General features: G+C 41.8%; 1 protein-coding gene across 9 annotated transcripts in view; it reads right to left on the bottom strand.

Moving 5' to 3' along the window:
• utrn (utrophin) overlaps positions 1–13,586 on the bottom strand; it is a gene marked incomplete at both ends in the record, with an annotated part of 350,347 nt that overhangs the window by 62,013 nt on the left and 274,748 nt on the right. For all 9 annotated transcript variants that reach the window (XM_079802801.1, XM_079802799.1, XM_079802800.1 and 6 more), the window contains 4 exons: positions 1,132–1,289; positions 6,992–7,077; positions 7,564–7,765; positions 13,006–13,080. In XM_079802801.1, the coding sequence (XP_079658927.1) occupies positions 1,132–1,289; positions 6,992–7,077; positions 7,564–7,765; positions 13,006–13,080 (521 nt within the window). The remainder of the gene's footprint in view (positions 1–1,131; positions 1,290–6,991; positions 7,078–7,563; positions 7,766–13,005; positions 13,081–13,586) is intronic.

Here is a 13,586-nt window from a genome sequence, read left to right as displayed (position 1 = left end):
CGATGGAAAGAACAGCAGACAGACAGAACAGCAGACAGACAGAATGACAGACAGACAGAACGACAGAGGGACAGAACAACAGACAAACAGGACTAGAGACAGACAGAACTAAAGACAGAACAACAGACAGACAGAACGACAGACAAAACAACAGACAGACAGAACAACAGAAAGAACTGCAGACAGACAGAACGACAGAAAGAACAGCAGACAGACAGAATGACAGACAGACAGAACAACAGAAAGAACTGCAGACAGACAGAACGACAGAAAGAACAGCAGACAGACAGAATGACAGACAGACAGAACAACAGAAAGAACTGCAGACAGACAGAACGACAGAAAGAACAGCAGACAGACAGAATGACAGACAGACAGAACAACAGAAATAACTGTAGACAGACAGAATGACAGAAAGAACAGCAGAGAGACAGAATGACAGACAGACAGAACGACAGAAAGAACAGCAGACAGACAGAATGACAGACAGACAGAACAACAGAAAGAACTGCAGACAGACAGAACGACAGAAAGAACAGCAGACAGACAGAATGACAGACAGACAGAACAACAGAAAGAACGGCAGACAGACAGAACGACAGAAAGAACAGCAGACAGACAGAATGACAGACAGACAGAACAACAGAAAGAACTGCAGACAGACAGAACGACAGAAAGAACTGCAGAGAGACAGAATGACAGACAGACCGAACAACAGAAAGAACTGCAGACAGACAGAATGACATACAGAACGACGGAAAGAAAAACAGACAGACAGACAGAATGACAGACAGACAAACATTTCATAGATAGAGCAGCAAACACTTCAAAAGGGGGATCTCTCGTTCTCTCTCTTTTTAAAGTGTGTATTTATAGCCTCCCAGTCTAACTGCTGTAGGATTTACACAAGTGAAGTGACTGAAGGACAAAAATATGAACACTCATTCTGACAACACCATTAACACACAGAGATTGTGTGTGAGGAAATGTGAGGATATCATGGGCAGACGGCTTCAATAATTCACAAGTGAATAAGACAGCAGTCATGAACACAGATATATCAGAGTGAAACACACGCTGTGATCGTCATAATGCACTGATGTGTGTGTGTGTGAGTGTGTGTTCACGCACATGCTGGAAGCAGCTGCGGACGCTGGGCTCGATGTTGCTCCCGCCGAAGGCCGCCACCTCTCCCAGCTGTCGAGGGACCTGGATGGCATCATGCAGCAGGAGACCCAACTGCCTCTGATCACACGTATCGCCCGCCGATGACACCTGATTAAACAGACCTGAGAGACACACAAACAAACTAATCAGCCCTAAAGTTTAGGTTACATGTTATTTCGATAGTACACAGTCATGTCAACTATCAGTCATTAGAGTATTGGTAGACTGTCTGCTTAATATCTGCTAACACTTTATTGTGACGCTACCCAACAGAAACTCTACTGACTATAAGTGACTTTGCAACTACATGTCAACTATTTCTACTAACCCTAACGCCTGACCTAACAGTCTACTAATACTCTAATAGTTAGTGGACATTTGTTAAAAAAATTACTTATAATTAGTAGAATGTCTAAAGTGGACTATAGAAATGAAGTGTAACCAAAGTTATAAAATAATTTATTTTAATTTACACAGCATTCTTAAAATGTTAAAGGTCCCATGGCATTTTTCTATTATTTTATAATGTTTCCTGAGGTGTACTTATATTGTTAGTATGACTTTTACATCATAAAATGTCATAATTTAGAAATAAAAGGCATTTTTTCTATACTGCTGTTTGCCCTGTGGCTGAATGCCCTGCTTCAAGAGGCGTGTCTGCTGTGAGACTTCAGTAAAAACGCCCACTGTTGTGATTGGCTGACATCTTTGCATTTGAAATGAGCGGAGGGGGCGTGGTTTAACGAGGTCTACGACGCACGAGCTGCTGCCAGGAGGGACGGATGGACCTGAGTTCACTTCACATCAGTTCTCAGCATGTCTGAACTGTTGTAGTTACAGCATATACTTCAGGTTATTAGTCTATTTCTAGTCGGAGGGGCTGTCACTCATGTCAGAAAGTTAGTAACTTTAGTAAATAATGGATCAGCGCTGACTGGAGACGCGAACCGTTTAGAACGATTCAGTCCGATTTGGTGAACTGATTCGGTTCACTAAAAAGAACTGGTTCAAAAGAAAGATCGTTCGCGAACCGGACATCACAAATGTTCCAGAGACGGAGCGATTGCTAACAAAGTTATTTATAGTAACTAAGTTACTGAGTTATGAGAGCGCTGTCTGTCAGCGCGAGTTTGTGTTTGTATCTGAGAGTTCTGAATAAACACGAGTCCCAGTCACACCGAGTCCGTCTTCATCATTATTACCAACTTTGTAACACACGCAATGTACCATTACAGCTGTCGAGATGAACGAGTTAAAAGTAAGTGTTGATAATACCATTATTTTTAAAATAAAATAAAAGCGTCAGTGACGCGCGTTGAGTACACAGCACAAACAAAGACACAACAGCAGTAATCGAATGTAATCCAGTTTATTGTGGGGTTAGCTGGCTAGCCCGGATATGCTCACGCTTACCCCCCTTCTGCTTAATCTCGCGCCGCGTTTGGTGCCTCCGCTGTGGGCCAGATGCAGTACTGGGGGTCGGGGATGTTGAAGGCCACCGGCCAGTGCAGCCCGAGCTTCGGCGTGTGTGAGGTTTATATCTAAAGATCTGACTCTGCCCATGTTGAGCAGAAACTCACGACTGTATGCACATTTTAGAACAGATAGATGCGACGAGGACGTACAAAAACACTGACTCACAAGATAGAAAACACGAAAACACCGTTCTGTCGGGAGAGAGAGAAGCCGCATTGTGTGCACGAATAATAAATAATTAGCTACACATAAGAAATCACAGATCAGAAGGAACTGAAAAAAGACTTCTGTTTTCATTTGTACATCCAAACACTGAGAAACTGCCAGCATTCACTCGTTCACAACCCATGATCTCTCGAGCGTTTGCATGGGCGTGCCAGATTCTCTGGGCGGAGGAAAGGGAGGTAACCGTTCCTGCTTGGACGTCAACACAGGAGACTTCAGGATTGGCTCGTCTGGCCTGTCATTTTCTCAAAGGCAGAGAGAGACAGCCAGAACTCGCGTTTACACCGATCAACATTTCTATCCACTTGGGGACAATATTCAGGCTAGGGGAACTCATATTAATGTTGAAAAACCTCATAAAATGAAAATGTCATGCCATGGGACCTTTAAGAGAGACATAGCAAAAGATGCGAGACATGAGCACAAAAGAGACAATAAACTGAGCATCTTGATGGATGGTAAGATGGATGGATGGACGGATGGATAATAATATCTATCTATCTATCTCAGATTGATGGATAGATAGCAGACATAAATAGACAGAGAGGAAGACAGAATGAGACGGATAGGAAGATAGACCGATACACTGACAGATAGATAGATAGATAGATAGATAGATAGATAGATAGATAGATAGATAGATAGATAGATAGATAGATAGATAGATAGATAGATAGATAGATAGATAGATAGATAGATAGATAGATAGATAGATAGATAGATAGATAGATAGATAGATAGATAGATAGATAGACAGACAGACCAATGAACAGACAGACAGAACGACAGACAGACGGACAGACAGATGCACGGACAGAACGACAGACATGAACAGACAAACAGAACAGACGGACAGAACGACAGACAGACATATGAACAGACGGACATAATGACAGACAGACAGAACGACAAACAGACAGATGAACAGATGGAGAAAACGACAGACAGACAGATGAACAGACAGACAGAACAACAGACAGACAGATGAACAGACGGACAGAATGACAGACAGACGAACATACGGAGAAAACAACAGACAGACAGACAGAACGACAGACAGAACGACAGACAGACAGAACGACAGACAGACAGAACGACAGACAGACAGACAGACAGATGAACAGACGGACAGGACAACAGACAAATGAACAGACGGACAGGAAGGCAGACAGATGAACAGACGGACATAATGACAGACAGACGAACAGACGGAGAAAACGACAGACAGGTGAACAGACAGACAGAATGACAGACAGACAGATGAACAGACGGACAGAACGACAGACAGACGAACAGACGGAGAAAACGACAGACAGACGAACAGACGGAGAAAACGACAGACAGGTGAACAGACAGACAGACGGACACATAGACAGATGAACAGACAGACAAAACGACAGAGGATGGATGGATACAGTAGATGGATAGAGAGATAGAAATAACTAGAACAATACATAAACAGACAGATAGACAGATGGATTAAACTGTCTGTTAAACTGTCTGAATAAAACACTTCACAGCTCCCAAGAGTTCATTATCTGTCCACTCACATGAATTCAACACATCAGAGTGTTTTTCAAATGCTTCTCAGCTCGCATCATCTCTACGGATACATTGAAAAGATAATTTAGCTTGTCTTTTTTCCATTTGATATTTAAAGCAAAACCTTCAGTAACCTACATGTTTTAAAATATAATGTGGATAATGATGTGTAATTTTCGATCATTCATCAGTCTCTCTTTCTGACCTTGGCTTACGGATGGAGATGACCTTGATTACCACAGCCATAGCAGACCCCTGCCAGCGTGCGCACACACGCACACACACACACACACACACACACACACACACACACACACACACACACACACACACACACACACACACACACACACACACACACACACACACACACACACACACACACACACACACACACACACACACACACACACACACACACACACACACACACACACACACACACACACACACACACACACACACACACACACACACACACACACACACACCTCTGTCCTGAGAGCATCAGAGCAGTTCAGTAAACTCTATTCTCACTCCAGCACACACAACTAAAGTCACACAGACTCTATTTCACTGTGCAGTGTGTGTTAACTCAAGGTCAGCGAACTAACCCGGCACTGAAGGATCTGTGATTGTCTGTCACTCAGCACTGCTGTACAAAGTGCTGACCTGGCCGACTGAACCTCAAACTGCTGACCGAAAAAAGAAAAAACATGTTTTTCATTCCAACAAGCGTGATGCATCACTTCCCATCTATCTACAGTATTTCAGACATGGAGATCGCTCAGCGCTGCCTCTGGGATTCGCCTGCTGTGAGTTTTGATCACTCGGAGGAGTAAAGACTCCTGAGATGAGTCACAACTTAAAAGAGCAAAAAGCCCAATTACATGGAGGGATGCATCATGGGAGTGCAGCCTGTGCTTTCAGGTGAAAACGGGACAGAAAAAAGGGGTAGGGCATCATGGGGTTTGCCGTGCTTCACAAACACGCTAATTAAAAGGGATAAGCCTGTGATCCAACAATACCACAGGGCACAACCACCAATATATTCACTATACATTCAAATGATCAGGAAATACATAAAAACCTCAACCAGCAAAAATAATAAGCCTTTGTTTATCCTTAGACCTCATCCTAAGTATATTTGATATTTAATACACAGATGGACAAATTAAATCTCACAGGCGGTGAATGATCTAGTGAAATGCAGCAGTGCTTTTTTTGTATTAATTAGATAGTATTATAATATTTATTGACATTTTGAATTAGTTTTTATTTTAATTTTAGTTTAAACTGTAGTAATTTTATATTTTATTAGGTTATATTTCTATTTAGCATTACTCTACTGTTACTAAAGTTTTAGGTCAATTAAGTGTTTTTAACATAAATAAATTTTATGTCATTTTTCATCTTTTTTTTTTAATCTAATATTTGTATTTCAGCTTTATTGCTTAAAGTGATTTTAACAGTTTTATGTTTGGTTAACAATAACAACACTGATGCGACACACTGTAAGAAATGTCTTAGTGCTGTCAAACAATTCATCACAATTTAGGAAAAATGCGTTATATTTATATACATGCAATTACAGTATATACATGCAAATATTTCTTAAATATATGCATGTGTGTGTATTTAAATGTACATAATAATTATACACAGTACACACACACATATATTATGTAAACACAAACTTTTATTTTTGATGCGGTTAATCGTTTGACAGCACTAAAGAATATAAAATGTTTCAGTATAACCTGTTAACTAAGTTACCTTACCAAGTATTTACAGTGGGAAATTGTATTCTATTATTTGTGTTATTTTACTTTAAATAGTTTAAAACATATGAATACCATATTTAACAAGACATTACGTGTACTTTAATGTTAATATTTTGTCCAAATTATATTAAGCATTAATCAACTTATTATTAAAAGGAAAAAAGGGTAACCCAGAAAGACAGATGTCTTTATGGACCAACGCTTTGTGCACTGGTGCGCAGTCATGTTGGGACAGGAAGGGGCCAAGTTGGGAGCATGAAATTGTCCAAAATGTCTTGGTATGCTGAAGCATTAAGAGTTCCTTTCACTGGAACTAAGGGGCCAAGCCCAACCCCTGAAAAACAACCCCCACACCATAATCTCCCCTCCACCAAACATTACACTTGGCACAATGTAGTCAGGCAAGTCCCGTTCTCCTGGCAACCGCCAAACCCAGACTCGTCCATCTGATTGCCAGACAGAGAAGCGTGATTGGTCACTCCAGAGAACACGTCTCCACTGCTCTAGAGCTCTAGAGTCCAGTGGTGGCGTGCTTTACCCCACTGCATCACCCGCTTTGGCGACTTCTGCGCACTGTGACCCTCAGCATGTGCTGACCCCGCTCTGTGATTTTACGTGGCCTACCACTTCATGGCTGAGTTGCTGCTGCTCCCAATTGCTTCCACTTAGATAGATAGATAGATAGATAGATAGATAGATAGATAGATAGATAGATAGATAGATAGATAGATAGATAGATAGATAGATAGATAGATAGATAGATAGATAGATAGATAGAGATAGATAGATAGACTTACATTTGTATTTCTCCTCCAGGTGACCCTTACAAAGGGAGAGGAGACCAATCTTCATCGACAGAACTCGGATTTTCCCACTGCGACCCCTGTGGCATAAGAGAAAATAGGCAGCAATAAGCACATGCCAATAATATACATCTGCCCATTATTGATTAGAGGATACATTTCTGTAGTGTTTATTTTGTAGAACACAGTCCATGGAAGAACTGAAGGTCGGAGCGTGAGGGTTTCTGCAATAGCACAACACATCAATCAGCTCTGAGCTCCAGGCAAGCCTCCAGCAAAATTAGGGGATTTATTTGTTTCCTACATCAGAAACGCACTAGTATAAAAATATTCAGAATAGTAAAGCAACTTTAATGTTATTTAAATGACTGCATTCGCACATGATTAAAAAACATAAGGCAATGTCAATGAGGAGACCAGAGACATCTTCAACTTACTTTGATGCAAGTCTGATCTTATGTATAAGTCTCAGCATATTTCCAAATCGAAACAGAAGTTTTCAAAATGCCCGGAATAGCTGTGCAACATGAAGACGTAATCTAGTGCAGATCTAGTGCCATACGTACGTGTCATAGACATTGAGCAGCCAGTTGAGACACATGTCCACACACAGTGGGACGTTGACCAGGTCTTTGTGTTCCTGCTCCAGTCCGTCATAGACAGACGTCAGACAGTTGATGACCTCAGGAACCGTCAGCTGCTGGGAGTTTACCGTCAACTTGTGCTGCTCGAACATGGACTGAGCCACACTCAGATCCAGCAGATCCACTGACAGAGACAGAGGAATAATGTTAGTCTTCACTGGTATCAAAATCCTTCAGAACTGGACTGGGTGATAATGTTTAACCCTATAAAGCCTACTGTATCATATTTGATATCAACAAGATCAAAACTTTCCTGAAAAACCTGTCCTACAATCTACTACATGCCTTCTGTCGTCTGATTGACAGTTTATACTTTTGTAGCAAGTAAAAGGCTTTTTCGAATAATTGCACAAACGTCCACCTTCAGCTCGTGCTTCACATGCCTTTTTTCTGTAAAATCTTCACTGATTTCGTCAGTTACATTGGTGCTTTTGCAATCGGTTCCTACTTGACCCGCTCCTAGCAGGATTCAAACTGTGGTCTCCGGAGTGGGAGATGGCCGCTCTAACAAGGACACTAAAGACTGCAGCCCATCACGTCAGTCGCTGGAGCACCTCCTGAGATCAGGGGAGTGAGGTTTACACGCACAATTCTTACTGGCCTACATCCGTTACATCACCCCCCTAAAACTTACTCCCATCCGGGTCACAGCACCAAATGTAAACAACCCTAAACAACCCGCTCCGAGCAGGATTTGAACCCCAGTCTCCGGCGTGGGGGACGGGTGCACTGACAAGGACACTAAAGGCCTAGTTAAAGGCCACTAAAGTATTTCCGCCACAAAATAAATTCAAAAGGTAATTGCTACTTTTTATCTGACAATTATGACTTTACGTGATATAGTCACAATTGAGAGTTTATATCTCGCAATTCTGAGAAAAAAGTCAGAATTGTGTGATGTAAACCCTTTCGAATTTTCGATATTTCTGCAAAAGTATGAACCAAGACATCATAAGATGTTCACCAAAGTCCTAAAAGTAGACAAAAAGAACCCAATCTAACAAATGAGACAAAAATATATACTTTGTCAATTATTTATTGAGAAAGCCGATCCAGTGTTGCATATCTGTGAGAGGCAAATGTATGTGCTCTTGCTTTCAGTATGTGGTGTGATTCCCTTGTGAAGCAATAACGGCAACGAAAAGTTTAACCGCTGATCAATCCTTGGAGGAATTTGCGCTCATTCCTCAGTACAGAACAGTTTCAACTCTGGAATGTCAGTGGGTTTCCTCACATGAACTGCTTGCTTCAAGTCCTTCCACAACATTTCAATTGGATCAAGGTCTGGACTCTGACTTGACCATTCCAAAACTTTTTTTTTTGCAAAATGTTGTTCTTCTTTAACCATTCTTTGGTAGAGTGACTTGTGTGCTTGGGGTCTTTGTTTTGCTGCATGACCCACTTTCTCTTGAGCTTTAGTTCACGGACAGATGTCCTGACATTTGCCTTTAGAATTCGCTGGAATAATTCAGAATTTATTGTTCCATCAATGATGGCAATTCGTCCTGGCCCAGATGGAGCAAAACAGGCCCAAACCATGATAATACTGCCACCACCATCCATGTTCCACAGAAAGGGATAAGGTTCCTATGCAAAACATTTTTCCATAGTCCTCTGGCTTGTCCACATGGTCTTTAGAAACCTGCAGATGGGCAGTGATGCTCTTTTTGAAGAGCAGGGGCTTTCTCCTTGCCACTCTGCCATGCACACCTTGATTGCCCAGTGTTCTCCTGATGATGGACTCATGAACATTAACATCAGCCAACGTGAGAGAGGCCTTTAGTTGCTTAGAAGTTACCCTGTGATCCTTTGTGACTTTACAGACCATTACACGTCTTGCTTTTGGAGTGATCTTTGTTGGCCGCCCACTCCTGGGAAAGGTACCAATTGTCCTGATTTACCTCCCATTTGTACGCAATCTGTCTGTCTGTGGATTTGTGGAGTCCAAACTCCTTTGAAATGGTCTTATAACCTTTTTCCAGTCTGATGAGCAACAACAACATCTCTTTTTTTCCAGGGTGTCTACAGATATAAACAAGTTAAGACTTTAAGACATTTTTAAAACCACCTTGTATGAAATTTAAGACCAAGCCTGTGATGGAATTACACAATATATTACATGCATACCTGATTGTCTAACTTCACTTAATAGAGAGTTCTGTCCTTTCTGGGGCATAAGAAGAGAAATCTCTGTCCTCCATAGAACATCAAGACAAGATTTGGAGGCTTAAAATACGGCGAGAATCCACGACAAGGCTGCACGATGTACTAAAGCCCTTCTATATCATAGTGCTATTGTGAATTCCCTGCGTGTTTATTATATATGTTTATTAGCATTCTCCCCGTCAGACTCTCTGTTCTTTTAACAGTGGGTGCACCCAAAACCCTCTTTTCGGTCGTTTAAAGAAAATGAAAAGCTCGTGTTCACAGGATGATGAAGTGTCCATGTTTTCTCAGCTGTCGCCGCGAATGATTTTTTATTAATGTTGGAGATCTGAAACGTTACAGACGTCGCAAATTTGCGTCACGGCTGATGTGAATGGTTTTGACGGGAGCTATTTGCATGCGAAAAATTTGCTTTTCCGCTTCACGTCTTAAGATTGAATGTGAGTGTTAAACAACCCCAGACCTCTCTGATATCCACTGAACTCATCAGGGTAGGTGTTTGTACAGTTCGCTTTTCATGCATCCCACAAGCACCATTTTTAACCATTGGTTCATGTCTCGAATGGACATTTTTGGCCATTAAAATGTCAGTGTTTTTGCTTTATCAGACGCTGTCTCACATTCTTTGTGATCGGCACCTGAAGCACTGGACTGGCCAATTGACACTACGTTGGGTTTTGACGGCTCAGTGTGTTTCCCCTGTCGGAGTCTGTTGGCGTCTGTCTGAGCTTGTTTCCACCGATTGAACATGTTAAATCAGCGTCTGAGAAGTGACTGTAATCTGGTGATGGTCGGCGTTGGTCCGCGTCTGTTGATGCGGTGTGAATTGGCCTTGATAAAACATGCTAATAGAGAGCTGCAGAAATGGGTCCTAAAACTCAGAAACAAGTTGAATTTTAGTGGCTAACAAGTGTCTAAATGGGACTAAAGAGTGTGGTCGAGGACATTAAATGTCATCAGCCGAACAGGTAAACTCATCTACTCAATCAAAGACATGATAGATACATAGATGCCCTATTAGCTGCTTTAGGACGTTGCTGCGATACGTCAACGTATCCGTCATATTGCTGAGGGCAAGACTGCGCTCAGTGCACTGTAAACAAACGGGTGAGCTGTGTTTTTTCAGGATAAAAACAAAAATAACATTTATCAACCGATTTCAGTGTACAAAAAGTTATATATATACACTCACCTAAAGGATTATTACACCTGTTCAATTTCTCATTAATGCAATTATCTAATCAACCAATCACATGGCAGTTGCTTCAATGCATTTAGGGGTGTGGTCCTGGTCAAGACAATCTCCTGAACTCCAAACTGAATGTCAGAATGGGAAAGAAAGGTGATTTAAGCAATTTTGAGCGTGGCATGGTTGTTGGTGCCAGACGGGCCGGTCTGAGTATTTCACAATCTGCTCAGTTACTGGGATTTTCACGCACAACCATTTCTAGGGTTTACAAAGAATGGTGTGAAAAGGGAAAAAACATCCAGTATGCGGCAGTCCTGTGGCCGAAAATGCCTTGTTGATGCTAGAGGTCAGAGGAGAATGGGCCGACTGATTCAAGCTGATAGAAGAGCAACTTTGACTGAAATAACCACTCGTTACAACCGAGGTCTGCAGCAAAGCATTTGTGAAGCCACAACACGCACAACCTTGAGGCGGATGGGCTACAACAGCAGAAGACCCCACCGGGTACCACTCATCTCCACTACAAATAGGAAAAAGAGGCTACAATTTGCACGAGCTCACCAAAATTGGACAGTTGAAGACTGGAAAAATGTTGCCTGGTCTGATGAGTCTCGATTTCTGTTGAGACATTCAGATGGTGGAGTTAGAATTTGGCGTAAACAGAATGAGAACATGGATCCATCATGCCTTGTTACCACTGTGCAGGCTGGTGGTGGTGGTGTAATGGTGTGGGGGATGTTTTCTTGGCTCACTTTAGGCCCCTTAGTGCCAATTGGGCATCGTTTAAATGCCACGGCCTACCTGAGCATTGTTTCTGACCATGTCCATCCCTTTATGACCACCATGTACCCATCCTCTGATGGCTACTTCCAGCAGGATAATGCACCATGTCACAAAGCTCCAATCATTTCAAATTGGTTTCTTGAACATGACAATGAGTTCACTGGACTAAAATGGCCCCCACAGTCACCAGATCTCAACCCAATAGAGCATATTTGGGATGTGGTGGAACGGGAGCTTCGTGCCCTGGATGTGCATCCCACAAATCTCCATCAACTGCAAGATGCTATCCTATCAATATGGGCCAACATTTCTAAAGAATGCTTTCAGCACCTTGTTGAATCAATGCCACATAGAATTAAGGCAGTTCTGAAGGCGAAAGGGGGTCAAACACAGTATTAGTATGGTGTTCCTAATAATCCTTTAGGTGATTGTGTATTTTGATAATGGCATATAGTTTATTAAAAAAAACGTCCTGTGACCGTGGTGTACTAGTTTGTTTATTGCCTGCGTTTAGCTTTTAGTATTTAAAACTATGTTTAGTATTTAGGCTTCAGAATTCAAAGAAACAAAATAACAGCCAATCAGAACATATTTGATGTTTTAGAACACAGTTATGTGGACTGATATTGTGGGCAGAGCCATAACAAAAACAGACACCAAGCTACCGGGCAAAATGTCTTGTTAACGCAAACACCTCGATTAACATGGAGGTTTTATTGCTTGTCTGTTCATCGCGTCACGCTCAGTTAGGGCACGTGTCAGCATCTCAACCATTAACACTGTTCATCTTTGATGGAGCAATGGATGACATATTCCCTGCTTACACTGTTTAATTAGACCTATTAACAACTCAAAAAACAAACACACATGCAAATGATGAGGAAGTGAGGCATGGAGGCGGCGGAAGACAACACACACACACACACACACACACACACACACGTATACACGCACACACACCTAACGAATTCTCTTTGTGCTGTTAATTGGGCCTCTCTGAGTTAATTGAGCCGATGGAGTGAGACAATTCACCGATGCAGCTCTAATCTTTCCACACACACCATATACACACACATACACGTACACTCACACACACACACGCACACACACACACACACAATCACAGAGACACATACACACACTCTCTCTCTCTCACACACACACTCTCTCTCTCTCACACACACACGCACGCACGCACGCACGCACACACACACGCACACACTTACAGCAGAGGGCTTTCTGTAGCCGGCGGATTTTCATTGCCGTCCTGTATGCAGAGAACCGCACATTGTTGAGGTCAGCTAAAGGGAAACAGAAGAGAAAGCGCAAGAAAAGTGAACAACATGAAAGTTTGATAACACAAAGACTGCAAAATGAACTGCCTGTGACCTGATTCTGAGGATAAATGTTGGGTGGATCAGTTCTTTGTGTGTGAACAAAATTCACAGATGAATTGTTCTTACGAGTCTGTTATATTCAATGATTCGTCTAAACAACACTGCGACATGTTAAATCCATACATAGCGGAACATCTGACATCCACAAACCAAAACCATATTTAATTAAAGATTTCACAACAAAAAGGACATAACGTGTAGATTGATAGATTATTTAACTTCATCCTTAAAAAGGTGCGCGTTAATGAGCATGTTTACAAGTATGATCTGACACCGGTTAAGGTTAATAAGTTAAAAAAAATTGTAAAGGTCATGTAACAGTTGAACCGTTCTTATTAAGAAAAGGTCAATAGAGCGAGATGTTTGTCTTATCTGTCAACTTTTACTTGTGCACACACATCACATTTGAC

The sequence above is a fragment of the Gobio gobio genome, assembly GCF_949357685.1.
Source record: "Gobio gobio genome assembly, chromosome: 21".
NCBI lineage: Eukaryota > Metazoa > Chordata > Actinopteri > Cypriniformes > Gobionidae > Gobio > Gobio gobio.
The sequence above is the reverse complement of the archived record's forward strand: the minus strand, read 5'-3'. Positions and strand labels throughout refer to the sequence as shown.